This window comes from Mangifera indica, chromosome 4 (genome assembly GCF_011075055.1).
Source record: "Mangifera indica cultivar Alphonso chromosome 4, CATAS_Mindica_2.1, whole genome shotgun sequence".
In the NCBI taxonomy this organism is placed as follows: domain Eukaryota; kingdom Viridiplantae; phylum Streptophyta; class Magnoliopsida; order Sapindales; family Anacardiaceae; genus Mangifera; species Mangifera indica.
The window spans coordinates 18,707,242-18,721,831 of NC_058140.1; the positions used below are offsets into that span (position 1 = coordinate 18,707,242).

A 14,590-nucleotide genomic window follows, 5' to 3' on the forward strand; every position below is an offset into this window, starting at 1 on the left:
TGGGCTTCATGGTACAAATACAAGGATGCGCCCACCGGCACTCATAATAAAACTGAGGCAAAGGATTAACTCATCTCAGATTTTCTTTCGGGAGTAACAAAATTTTGTTGATGTTCACGGACTTTCCTCAGAACATCACTGATCTAATATTATCTATTTTGGATATAAAATTTATAATGATTTTATTTTTGAGTTTTACAATTTAAAATACGTTCTAATAATTTAAAACGCTCATAAGTTAATTAACCAGTCTAAAATTAACATCTCAAAGTAATGAGGAATACACACACAAATCAATATCTTTTCTGTATTTTGTCGATATAAAATTTGTCTAAACATACACCCCCTTTTATAGGATTCAACGTCCTCGCCAAGGTTTATCCCGTTATAGTTTAAGAGAGCATGCGGAGTAATTTCGATATCATTTATAACATTCATGATTCAATAGTTCGACTCACTATCAAAACGTATTTTGAATTGTAAAACCTAAAAGTAAAATTATGATAGACTGTATGTTCAAAATAAATAATATATTGACAATCAATTAGAGTATTAGAATAGAAATGTCATGTATCACCATGAAAAATGCCCAGTTTCTTGAATTGTGATGGAATAAAAGATCACAAATGAAGTTATAATTAAGTGGAGGATTCAACCATGTAGCACTCATAATAATTTAAACTTGATGCAAATCCATAAAATCTTTTTGAATTCCCCTAGCACTAATTTGTTAATGCTAATATAATTGAGTAATTTGTGGTCAGAAGAATTTCCCTGTAAATATGAAATTTCTAATATTGCCTAAAATTATCCGATATTTGCAGATTAGGTCAATACCAATATCATGGTCAAAAGGCCTCGATAGCATAAGCAAGCAATGTTTTGTTTATTAATTAAGAGAAGCTTCGGTGTTTGCCTCTTAAGCTCTCCTCTTTTAATGCCATTGAATTCTTAATAAGTGTAGCATTTCTCAATGAGATAACTTTTTATATCTGTCGGTTCTTGGTGCCCCATGGTCCTTGATTTATTTCATGCAAAATTTAGGTACATCCCCAAGTTTTCCCTTGTCAGTCCCAAAGTTTCAAAAACTATCATTTACACCCCCTTTTTAACGCTGAAATGGCGAGTATTTCATGTATGCATGTGTTAGACTTGGAAATGTGACAAGTATAGCCAGCCCCTCATCACAAAAGTACAGAAAACCATGCATCATCGTCGTCATCATTAAACCATTTACTCCATTAAAATAGAGACTGAAGAAAACGCTTTTCGATGCTGTCTCTATTTGGTGGTGTTTCCTAGAGAAGAAATCTGGCAATTGACCCAAGTGATCGATTATTGCCATTTGCCAATCTTTTGACTTTTTGGCTTCCATAATTTCGATCTTCATTCATGGAATCTCTCGCACGCCCCATTATTTCTCTTCGATACCAACACTACTTAACCCTCATTATCTTCCTCCTAGTCAAGACTCGAGTTGAAAAGAGAACCGGAAAAATGACTCAGAGTCGTCTCACTTTCTTCATCTTGGCTTTGCTTCTGTTAACGCGTAGTGAAGGCAGACTACTAATTTCTTCCACTACTGCGACATCATCTACTGTAAGAAGTTAATTAACACTGTTTTTCTTAATGTTTTGGTTGATTGTCTTGCTATCAGATTATTCTGATTTGTTCTACTTTTACTTGGTGTTTATTTGTAGGAGGAATCAAGCATCAATGATGATGAATGCACAGGGGCAGGAAGTGAAGAGTGTTTGATGAGGAGGTCCATGGTTGACCACACGGACTACATCTACACCCAAGACATCAGTCAGCCCTGACTTCAATTACTTTGTTTTTATAACTTCTGTAGCTTCGGTGTGAGCTTTGCAGCGTCCATGATTTTGAAGAACTTACAAGTTTATCAATTTTTGCTGAGACCGATGTTATACTGGTTGATGATATATCTAATATAATCTGTATCTCTAATTTGCATTCCCAGCAATTCAATATTAAAGCCAACCCCGAAACCTACAGGCACTTAAGACTTCATCTGCATTATTATAATCAATATAAATTTAACCATCTTTTGGCTTTAAAATCAAGTATGCAATTTCAAATGATCCTTTTACGTGTTTGGGAAATGAGAAATGTCCTGAGTGGAGGAGATCAGTTAGATGGTACTTACGGGTGAAATGGTGGTTACAGCATTGCCCATACAATTAGGAAGAAGGCCATAGTTTTGGTTCCTTCTTATTTCTTTGGGTGAAAATAATTACAATTAATGTCTACAGAAATAAAATTTTCTCATGGGTTCGAATTTGGGAGAGCACTCAGATCTCACCAAAGCCCAATTTATTCATCCCTTGCTTCTCCTGGCCCCAAAATAACCTGCAAACTAAAAAGAAGCTGCTGCCATATATTACAGATATTCCAAGATAAAACATATTTTCTTTTCCAGCTGTTACGGTCTCCTTTTTCCTATCATCCCATTTTATTCTGAGTATGAGTTGTAATTTCGTTCCATGTAGGTTATGATTTAATTATGTTTTCTTTTGCAGGTAATTTTGAGTTCCATTTTTCTTATTAATAAATTGTGCGAAACTTAAAACTTACTAGTAGTGTGATAGTTGTAACTAGATTATTCAATTTGAACAGAATCTATGAAATCAGCAGCTTGAACTTGATGTTGTAAGGGACATAAAAAAAAATTATTTTGGATTACTGCAAATTACTGTACAAGGATTCCTGAGAAAAAAAATGAATCCTTTACTCAGCTTGAACTTGAAGTAGACTACCAGCATTCAATAACCTCTATCCAGTAACTAATGCACATCACCTCTCTCCTTATTCTATATGGTAAGTTGTTTCAATTTTATGAGAATGTTGGTCACTTCCTTCTATGAAACAACCCATCATCTTTTCTCATTAAAGTGGCTTTATTACAATTATTATGATAATACTAGGAAATATTTTGATAATGCTATCTCTAGGGCTCAAATCAAATTGTTATAGTAATTTCTGCATATTCCCGTAAACCTCACTATAGCCTTACTTTCTGCTTAAGCAGTTTGTGAACTTAACAGAATAACAGAGCCAAAGTGCATAGTGGCAGTATTTAGTTAAAAAATCAGCAATTATTGTAGCTGCCTATATATATTCTCTAAGAATATATTCTTTGGTAGGGAATGTTGCAAACATTCCTTGACAAAGACATTCTGCCAAATGCTGATTGAGATTTGATCTCTGCAGGGATTAAATTTAGAATTATCTATGTTTCAGAAGTATTGTTTAATCTTAGAGAACTGACAATAATCTCCTAGATGCTTCATATCCTTGGAGAAAAATGTTTGTATTTTATTTGTATGCATGCGAGCATGTTGAGAAATTAAGAAAGGAGAAGTGGGTAATGCAGTTGCAAGCTGGATAGTAGAAGAAGGGTACTTTTCATGAAGGAGCACCTGAAGGGCAGGCTCCAGGGTGACACCATCGAAATTGATGAAAACAAAACAATATGGGAAACTTGGGTGAAGCAAGTTAGGCAATATTATTGATGGCCTCATAAAAAGTTAAAAACAGTACTTGGGTGTTGAGTGGATGTGGGTGGGGTTTCAAATGTTTTGCTTGTTATAGTAGTTATTTGTATGATAAGCCACTAGCAACACCACCTCCACCACCATTTGTCCTCTTGCCTCTGTCATTGTGGGCAACACTGGGCCTCCTCTCTGCTGTGACACTCAACTCTCTGTCTACACAAACTCCACCACTGCAAATTATTACCAGTTCCCGTTCTTCAGCATCTTTTCCTTTCAGTACACCTCATAAGAAAACTTACTTCCTCTTAAACCAGTGTAATACATAGAGTTTGTTTGTCTTATTTATAGCTTTCTCTGTTCTTTCTCTGATCCATATTTCAGGTGGAGATGAATAAGCAAAGTTGGTGGGGTTCTCAAAATCATTAGCAGATAAAGTCATTATTGAGTCTATGATTTGTCCCTAATGGACTATCAATGATATCATTTTCACATATATAGCTCTACCTGTATATGCGGCGAGAAGATTTATTTGGATTATTTGATGTTAATGCAAATGGGATAGAAATTGGAATAAAATAGTTTAAAGCTGTTATTGCATGGTCTGCTTCTCATTGAGTACATTTCAATAGAAGGCAAAAGCCTAATTAACAACCATAGCAAGCAACAAGAGCATAAAAGAGTCATAGTTGTTATGAAAACTAGCCTTCATCTCATCAATGAAGCAAGTCTACTGAATTTGTATGGGATTGATTTGTGGACTCAGCTCTCAGGTGAGCTGTATTACAGGGCAACTGATCTTCAAGATCTCTCAAAGCAGCATTAGTGTAAGGGCTCCCAATTTGTAGTTCACTCAGCATTTGGCGAAGATCAGATGCTTCATCCTTGAGCCTAGCATTTTCTTGCAGCACACGCTCATGACACTCTGATACATGGTTTAACTTGTCTAGGAGATTGTGATTTTCAGTGCGAAGACGAATCACCTGAGAACATAGCTCATCTAGGTGCTTCTGCTTACGCATCCTTGACCTCCGGGCAGATTCTCTGTTGGAAATCATTCGTCGCTGCCTCCTTTCATCAATGATTCTGAGTTGTTGTTCCTCAGCTTCATCAGAAGTTGATGAGTTATTGCTGAGGCTTGATGTCTGTGAAGTGAATTCATGGCGTGGAACTTGTACTGGTGCTGCCACTGGAGGAATAAGAGAATTTGGTAAGTTGGTTAATAGCATGTTGAGGTTAAAGTTTGGTATGCTATTTTGCATCATCCTGAAATTTGCAGGAATTGGAATTGGAATTGGATTTTCAGGTGTTAAATAGTGCATCCCACTGATCTCGCCTGGAACCATGACTTTAAGAATGGTTTAAGAAGCTTGAAGGATGGATTGTATTACAAGAGATTGTTGATTGTTTAGAATTAAGGCAGGGAAGGAGAGTATCAGAATTGGTGGGATTTTATAGGGTGAAAAGGCAAATGAAGTGGGCCAATTTAAGAAACAAAAAACAAACAGAAGGAAAACAGTAGAAGAGCTTTAAACTATTATGGAAATGCCATCAAAGATGCTTCTTATCTAATGTTTATGTATGTTGTGAATAGAAATGCATTTATCGGTCTCCATTAAACAATTTGAGTGATAAAAGAGAAATTTTTAATTATGTGAATAAGAGTTTAAATTTTTTTCAACGATATTTTAAAATTAAACTATTGATTAATCTATTATATTGGATATTGAATTGAATATTTGACTTAAATTTTTATTTATTTGATGTGATCAATTCAATTCCGCAAGGGGCTAATGTAATAGTTATAAAATTAGTCGTTAGGCTTAAGATTTTATCTTTTTAGTATGATCAATTTAACACCGAAAAGGCATATGACTCAAGTAAAGTTTACTTATTAAAAAAAAAAAAAAAGCATTTATCTTCCACCTTGCATCATTCTCTTCTAACCAATACTGGGTGCTGATTTTCAGTTCATCTCAGGGAATGTGACATGTGTATGTATGTATGTATGTATGCATGTATGATGTATGTTCTTTCTTTTATCATGCACTAACTTTGATCATTGAAATTTCGATTTGGATAATTATTAAGAGAAATTAATAGGTTGACGATGTGGGATGCGATGATTTACAAGAATGAAGAGAAAATGGACAAATGGAGCTCAAGTCAATCTCCGGAGAGTTATTTTTTCATTTTCCAGGAGAAGCCAAGCAAATTTGAAAAGGAATTAACATTAAAAATTCAAAACTTTACAAACCAATTAAACTGATTCATAAGGCATCGTGCCTTATGACGAAATCAAGTTTAAGTTTAAAAGGTAAATTATTAAATAAATTTTATTATAAAAATGATGACTCATTGAGCACTCAAAGGGAAATTATCTAATTAATTAAATGGTTTACATCAAGTACCTAAATCCAGCCATCTCATAATTAAACTGAATTGAAATATGCAAGAGACATCTATTATAATTAATTAATTAATATTATTATTATTTATATTTACATTAAATATATAAAAAAATAATATTTATATGTATCATTTAATAATTAAATATTATTTTATTTTTAATTTAAAACTATTTAATTATATGATAATATATATTTATTTATATATTTAAAATAAATATTTGTAGTTTCATCAATTAATTGAATTTTTTTTTTGCTGGCTTAACTTTTCCCCATCTTTACTCAAGTGCTCTTATTTTGTGTGGACATTTTTATCACCATAACTTTTTTCCCTTGTTAAACATGTGGTCTATCTAAATTTTGAAGTTTCAGTTTCTTCATTCCCATGATGCCAAAATACAATTGGAGGCACTTTTATTCTTTGGTTAAAATAGAAAAGTAAAGTAAAAATAATTATTATACTTGTGTTTGATATAATAAAAGAATATTAAAAAATTATATAAAAATTTTAAAATATAAATAATTATTATATTCGATTGAATATAATAAAAGAATATTAAATATTCTTTTATTTTGATATAATTATTCTAAAATGTTTGATATGATACTTGCTATATTAATTAAAAATGAAAGTATTTTTATTTTAAAAAATTAATAAGAATAAAATTTTAATAAATCAAAATTACATTATTAATTTTTTAATATATAAAATAAAGATTATTATATTACTCTTATATTATCTATCATATCATTATTGTTAATAAAATATCATTAAATAAAATAATATTAGTAGATTATCAAAGTAATCTTTTAAAGCTCTTAATCAAACACCCTTGCAAGTGAAAAAAAGATTTCTTTACAATTTATTGAATATATACCAAGTTTAAGTACAGAGATTATTTATTTATAAAATTACCAGAATAATTTTTAAAACTTTTCCTAAACAACCCTGTAAGTTAAAAAGGATTCCCTCACGATTAATTGAATATATACTAGGTTTAAATTTAGGATTACTTATTTATAAGATTCTTTAATGCCTTATCAGAGTGAGGCAACTTTTCTCCTACCTTATCGAATATTTATTTTAATATTTGATTTGTAAAGAATTAAAAGAGTATAATTAATCTATTAAGAATAATGTATGAATAATATTATATACATATTTATTTATTTTAGGTATATAAATATATACAAATTTAGATGTGTTATTATATGATTGAGTATTATTTTATTTTTAATTCAAAATTACTCAATTATATTATGACATATATAAGTATGTATATATTTATATATCTAAAATATATACATATAGTTTTATTGATAATTTATTATTGCTAATCTTCTTCCTTGTTGAGGTCCACTAGCAATAGGTAGAAGAATATATCAAAAAAGTATGAACAAATCTCAGAGGCAGCAACTTGCAGACGCAAATGTTTTGTGATAATTGTTAATGGAGTTCAATATTTTAATCTTGGACTTTCGTTTTTAACTATTATTTTGTTGTGGATGTAATCGTACAATTTAGGCGATTCCCCACTAATGAAGTTCCCTGGAGCCTCTAAATTCTCTAGGAAGAGTAGATAAGATGACTTGTTAATTAAATAAAAAAAGACTTTGCCATAGAAATTTTATTGCCGGATCACCATTTTTAAGATTGAACCAATTATATTAAATATGATAAATTCTGATCAAATACTGATCTCACAATTATTGATTCAGGTAAATTAAGAGTTTGATCTTAATATGTCATCAAAAAAAATTTGAATTCATACTCTCTTGTATATATACGAAGTTTCTTCTTTACTGTTCAAACAACCAACCCGTTGAGTGTAATTTCATCCTCCCTCTTAATTTACACCAAATGTGAACATTTAGTTGGTGGATTATGGATGCATAAAGTGTAGGTTTCGTTACTTAATTGTAATCTAATCTCTAGTGGGCAAATAAAATTGCATTAATTACACAAGATATTCTATATGATTTTGTTTGTAAGTAAATTTCTCAACCAATTGAAGAGAGTTTTAGTTCACAAGATAATCCTTCTTGCTATGATAAAGTTGACAAACCTAAATTTTGTGCCACCTCGTGACATCTTAAGAATATCCATCTTGTCTCTTGGGGGTTATGGTCTCAATTCTAGAAACGAAATAGGAATTAAGTATTCAAGTGAAACAATTTTTTTAATCATCATGGGTTGGATACACCACACGCATAAGCTTGAACAAATGATTGTAGTATTTTTTTTATGTGTAATATTACATGTATATATATTTAATATATAATTTAAATATACAGATAATATATGAGTATTAATTTATTTTTTATTTAAAATAAATGAATCATTTAATAATATATTATTTGTGTATCTATTTTGTTTAAAATTAAAATTCAATGTTGGATTTTGCAATAAGAATGAGGCCTAATTAAAATTATATTTTATGGTTGGATATTGCAAAAAATTCAATGTCATAATGATCAATATTCATAGGGTAAATACTAATAATCACTCTAGAGTTGTATAAATGTTTTGTTTTCTGATTTTTACAGCATCTAATAATCAATATTCAATCATCTTACTACAGATATGAAAGCTTTATCTTTTCTAATAAATTTTCTGAAAACCCAAAAAAAAAAAAAAAAGATGAGAAAACTTTCATAAAAGTGAAGGAAAAAAAAAAAGAAAGTGAATTCTAGCTAGTTAGCTTGTTACTTTTGGTAGCAATGTCGATGATTTCACAGCTTTTAGACCAACGAGATCGATCAACTGATTACAAAGTAAGTTGCAGGACAAGACATGGATGACGCAAAAGCAAAATTTGAAGGGAAAAAGATGCACGTATAATTGAGAAAGCTAGGCCATTGAGATTTAGATGGTGCCATTTGTGGAAGCTGGTGAATGACTGAAACACTAACCTCAAATAATTCAGCCGCAGAAAATGTAAGCAATTGATGATCTCCCACCAATTATTTGACTACGTTTCAACAAGCAGCAACCCACTTGCTTATTGTCTTATTTGTCAGTTTTAATATTTATGGTCATCATAAATCTCTGTCTTGTTAACTTTTTCTCTCCCATATTATTGAATAATTACCATATAATTGTAGAATTATCAATTGGGTTAAAAAATAAATTAAATCAAAATCAAATCAAATTAGAATTATATTAAATCAAAATTAAAACAAAATATATTTTATTTAACACTTTCCTACAATTGAAATGGAAACTCTTGGAGCTACAATTGGAAATAAAAGTTAAGAAGTCAATGATATTATAGTAATAGTAAGAGATGGTGTCAATATTGGAAAATCAAGAGGAGGGTTCCCGGAAACAAAGACAGCGGCAATGATAGTGGTGGAGAAAAAATCACTAGTACAAGAGGAAAAACCTCCAACATGAGAGAAAGGAGAGTAGAGGTTTAATTGTGTAAGACAAGAATAGATGTTTAATCTATGAGAGACGAGAATAAATACTCAATCGTATAAGAGATAAGAACATGTCCTCAATCATGTGAGAGATAAGAGTAAAGGTTCAATCATGTAAGAAATGAGAGTACAGACTCAATCGTGTGAGAGACAGAGATGCATGATGACAATAGAGCAATCGTGGGGAAGCTACTAGTTGTTTAAAGTGTAATGGGGGTGAACCTACAATCTTCTAAAAGTGTGGGGGTAACTTATATGAGAAAAAGATGAAACCTAGGAAAGGGTGAAAAGATAATTTTTAAAATCAACAAAAATAAAAATAAACTTTCGTAAGAAAGTAAAATATCAGTTTTTAAAATTGAGAAATACAAGAAAGTTTTATCGCTTTAATATTACGTAGAATTATGAATTAGATTATGAAACGAATTAAACCAGAATTAAAATTATATTAAATTAGATTAAATCAAAATAAAATCGAATAATATGAAAATATATTTTATTTAACAATAATCATCGGATTACTTGCATACTTCTTTAATATTCTGAAGTGATGTAAGTTGCCAGCAAATAGGATCAAAGAACGTGCTATGCAGATTCTTGTTCAGCCTAAGAAGGAAGATGAACATGGGTTGATTTGATAAACAGTGATGTGAGTGGGATGGGAGGCTGTAAATATGGATTACGGCCCTACCAATAAAGAAAGCAAGAAAAGATATAGAGAGAAGACAGGGAATCATGTACATGAATTGCGATGGCTTTGTATTATCTTATCTTCTTGGCCTAGTCTAAAAAAGTGGGCATAGGTAAAATATGCAGACACAGGAGGAGGAAGGCACCATAAAAGTGACGAAAGTGCTGGGTACGGAGGCGAAGTTGATTTACGGCAGAGCATTTGGTTGCAAGCATATATACATGTAGATGAATATGAACATGTATGTGTCCATAGTGGGTCCCTTTGTCTAGTGTGCGGTGGGTGCCTGGTGGTGCACCATTGCTCCACTGAATTCCACGACCTGTCAACTCAACCCTAAAATCTGCCCACCCACATCTCTCTCTCTCTCTGCGCCCACACGCTTCCTCACTTTTTTACACGTACGCATACACAAATGGTTAGATATTGTCCATCTATTTTTAACTCATGAACGCTTCAATATTGATTGACAGTATGTGTTATATATATTGATTGACACTCCAGTCTTGGATCTTGCTTCTCTTGGTGTACATCAGGTTGATCTTCCTAAAACTGCAAGGATTTACAGAATATTTTTTCATCAGAAATGATAAAATGACTCACTGTAATTAATCATCATAACTGGAAAGAAGCAGAAGAATCTCAACTTTACCTTTTACCACAAATCGTACTTACATTAATATCACTATTTTTGGCAAGAAAAATCTTCAGTGGAATTCTGAGTCTTATTAAACATTTATGCAGACAACCACGTGAATATGTATGCTATCTGCCCATTTCACTGAAACTGTTTTTCACTATTTAACAATATCGTGTCTCCATTACACTGCTGATTAATTTGAAGCCTCTTTTTTAAGACCACCGCCATTAAATCAACAACATAATAGAGTTAATTTGAAGCCTCTTTTAAAAGAGCTTCACTTGCATAAAATGGACGATCAATCAATCTTGGGTACTGTGAACTTTACCATATATATGTCCACTGTCGCCACTTTCCCCCAAATCAAGCGACAAACTTTTCTTTAATTCTTTGCTTCTTTCGTGAGGTCATCGCAAGCATCCTGCGATGATTGGTTCAATTCGGATAAGCTCATCATCTTCAGCTAAATTGCTCATCATTTTCAGCTAAATTTCCATTCGGATAAGCTCATCATCTTCAGCTAAATTTCCACAGAATAATTCGTTTAATAATCTTCCCACAGCATTTTGTACATGGCCACATATGTCTTTATAATGGTGGGTGGCCGTGGCTCCTCTAGAATATTATTACATATACAATTTGCACGCTCGCATGTTTGTTCTTGTTCACGTAATTAGCTCTTTGAAATCCTAAATCCACTATATATATTTAATTAGGTGATCTTCTTACAGATATGTGGTTAATGATATATAAATATTTAATCTTCCCCTAATCTTTATTGTAGCTACGAAAGCTGCGAGAGCTTCTTCAAGAGCCATTCATGGAATAATTAGTTGATGAGATGTTTGGTCACCATCATATTCTTCTTCCTAGTACAATGATAGAGGCTCAGTGCTGCCAAAGTTGCAACCGGCAGACGCGCCACACTGATCAATCTCTACCTCTCTATCATAATTAAAGATGAATATATATAAAGATACATATCCACATCCCCTGTATATGTATATATTTACAAATCTCACAATCAATCCAATGAAAAAATTAAGGTCATCTTTCTGGTAATTATTGTTCATCAGTAGTTTCCATAGTGGTGGGCGTCAACTTTTCCTGTAAACAAAAGACACTGAAAGATTTGACAATATTGAAATCATAATTTGAATGCCAATGAGGATTAAAAGGATTCTCCGAGGAGTTTAGGCCACAAGCTTTTGTTCCACCCATCACCAGCCAATTCCTAGTTGACATCAAACACATCACTATAATTAAATTTTTCACGTCGCTGGCATTCTCAAGAATGCGCGATGTCTTGCCTGTCATCATCTTTGAACCTAACTCAGAAAAGTGGTGTAACCACGTCCATCCCAATCTTTTTTGGTGTCACCATTTGTTAAAATAATTGCATCCATCGTCAAACAATTTCCCGAGTTTCAAACAGTTCAAACATTTTGGGTTAACAAAACCATGGTTGGAAATTTTATTTGTGCCTTAAATTTATTTTATTACTTCAGGCTTTGCTGTTCAAATACATAAGAAAATTTATTAGCAAAATCCAAGAAAGTTGTTATGTACGTTAAATAATATACAGAATTTAGAGCTTTGTGTAAAGTAAGCTACGCTAAGAGCACTAAAGGCTAGAAAATTACTTTTAATATCCAATTTTTGACGTGGTTCAGTTTGGGTGATCGAAAACCAACGTCCATGAGACATTATTACTTGTAGTTGATATAGAGAAATACATCAAGAGAAATATTCAATTTTGGACAAGGATCCTAAGGAAGAAATTTGAATTTCTATGAAAGTTGTGTATAAAAGTATTTTCCTTAAGTATAAATCTTTAAGTATTTTCTTTCTCTTACTATTTTAATTCATCATCGCATTTATATTGTTTAATAGTTACTTAGATTGTTTGATTGAGTTTGATTATGTGCTAAAGTCGTTAATTTCACGATAACATTTTAAAAGTCCTACTCATCACCCTCTAAGAGTATATTAGTCTTTTTAGTTTTACAATTCTTATTCTAATTCATCTAAAACAAAATAATTAAATTAATTGCATGATCCCAATTTAGTAGGGAAGAATATCTTTTACCTGTAAACACGAAAAAAAAAAGAAAATGAATCTCGTAAAATCTAGATATATGTATTATTATTTTAGAGTGAGAGACTTATCAGTACTCAAGACAACAACTGACGAATAGGGGACATGATTAGTTGTTATTAATGTAGTTAGCTAGTCACTGATCATAAGTTGTTGGATGTCATACACATGCAAATTCAGACAAGAAAAACTTCAATAATGTATGTATATACATACATACCCACAGAGATATCATGGTCAAAAGGAAGCAATTATAGTTGAAAAATACAAATCAATTTTGTGTGCCTTATGTTCAAAGAGGTAGCGAGAAAATTCTGGAAATGATTTCAGAAATCTACTTTATGTTGACGAATTGTTGGGTAAGCGTCCCAACAAATTGGCCCCTGGAAATGCCTGCACCTCACCCTTCATTGCAAAATATCCATCTGAAAATGGAGGGCAGACCAGAGCCATATACTCAAGCTCTTTAGTGGGCAACTGGGACGCATGACCCCTACTCACCTCTCCATTTCTAAATGGGACAACTTTAATTTGTATTTTTCCTTCTTTTACTCTCTTTTTTCCAAGACCCAGCAGAACGTTGAATTACCACATTATCAACTCTATCCATAATTCTACAAGCCTCCCTTCTTTTTTCCTTTCAGTCCTTGTGATGTGTAGCCACTAGTGTTGATGACCTGGTCCATGATTTTGATCGGTTTATCTCTTCTTATTGGCAGACATCAAAGTTGAAATGGCAAATGGGTTAACAAAATTCCAATTTTAAGATTATGAACAATATTTTCTCTACATCCTACTTTGGCAGAACATGTAATAAATCTTTAATTTCCCTATCATCGGTTGCTAGGTACCAGTCAATTGATCAACTATGTGTACAAAAAGCTAATTCTTTTAAGGGGGCAAAAAGGAAGAAAAAATTTGTTTTGGCCTTAGCTAACCAATGGGCGCACTAATTTGTAGCCAATTATAATCGGTAACATTATTTGATCATATGTCTAATCAGTTATGCACAAAATAGTATTCTTTGAAAATTTGCCGGAGCCAAAAGCACTGGCATATTCCATCCCCACTCTGGTTGTCCCCATGCTTTAAACAAGCTCTTATACAAAATCAATATTTTATTTGGTGTTACTTCTATGCACTTTATAGTTATAAAATTTAATTATAAAAAGAAAAAACATTGTTTGGTATTTATTTAGTTTACATAAATTCAATGCATCTAATTGGAAATTGAACTCTCTCTGGCTTGCCCATGTCTAGTGCCAACTCTATTTGATCGTATAGACATTTATACATAAATTCAATATTGTTCACAAAAAAACACATATAATCAAAGCATAGATGAATATGCTAAAGATGATTAGCTTGAAGTAGTAGATGACAAACAATCTACATCATTTTACTTTACCTTTACAAATAGCAATCCCATTACGTGGAGAATCAAAAAACAAAATGTTGTTGCTCGTTCAAACATAAAAGCTAAATTTAGAGTTCCAAAGCTGAGACATTATAGTCAAGGCTTCTCTTACAATATTTAGGACATTTATCTACGTAACTAATTCAATTACATTATGATAATAAAGTCGTATGTATTCTTCATTAGAGATAAGCTAAATGGAAAAATTTTAGAGTTGCCTAAAATTCCATTACAGATCGATTACCTACTATTCTCATCTAAATAGTCTCAAACAAAAAATTCTCGTATTTGGACAGTATTAACATATAATACTTATGTGGTTATTTTTTTTTTGGGGGGGGGTGGGCGCGGAGGAGTGTGGCACCGTGGGGGGTGGTGTGAGATTTTACTGATTGATTGAA

The 14,590-nt window shown here is 32.0% G+C and overlaps 2 protein-coding genes across 2 annotated transcripts; one reads left to right on the top strand and one right to left on the bottom strand.

Moving 5' to 3' along the window:
• The first annotated feature begins 1,303 nt into the window (after nucleotides 1-1,303).
• Nucleotides 1,304-1,930, top strand: LOC123212700 (phytosulfokines 3-like). The gene is made up of 2 exons (XM_044631833.1): nucleotides 1,304-1,599; nucleotides 1,701-1,930. The coding sequence occupies exons 1-2, from the start codon at nucleotides 1,393-1,395 to the stop codon at nucleotides 1,818-1,820; spliced, it is 327 nt and encodes a 108-aa protein (XP_044487768.1). The 5' UTR covers nucleotides 1,304-1,392; the 3' UTR covers nucleotides 1,821-1,930.
• Nucleotides 1,931-4,080: 2,150 nt separating this feature from the next.
• Nucleotides 4,081-4,947, bottom strand: LOC123214793 (basic leucine zipper 43-like). Its single transcript, XM_044634783.1, has one exon. The coding sequence runs from the start codon at nucleotides 4,856-4,858 to the stop codon at nucleotides 4,229-4,231; it is 630 nt and encodes a 209-aa protein (XP_044490718.1). The 5' UTR covers nucleotides 4,859-4,947; the 3' UTR covers nucleotides 4,081-4,228.
• Between the last annotated feature and the right edge of the window lie 9,643 nt (nucleotides 4,948-14,590).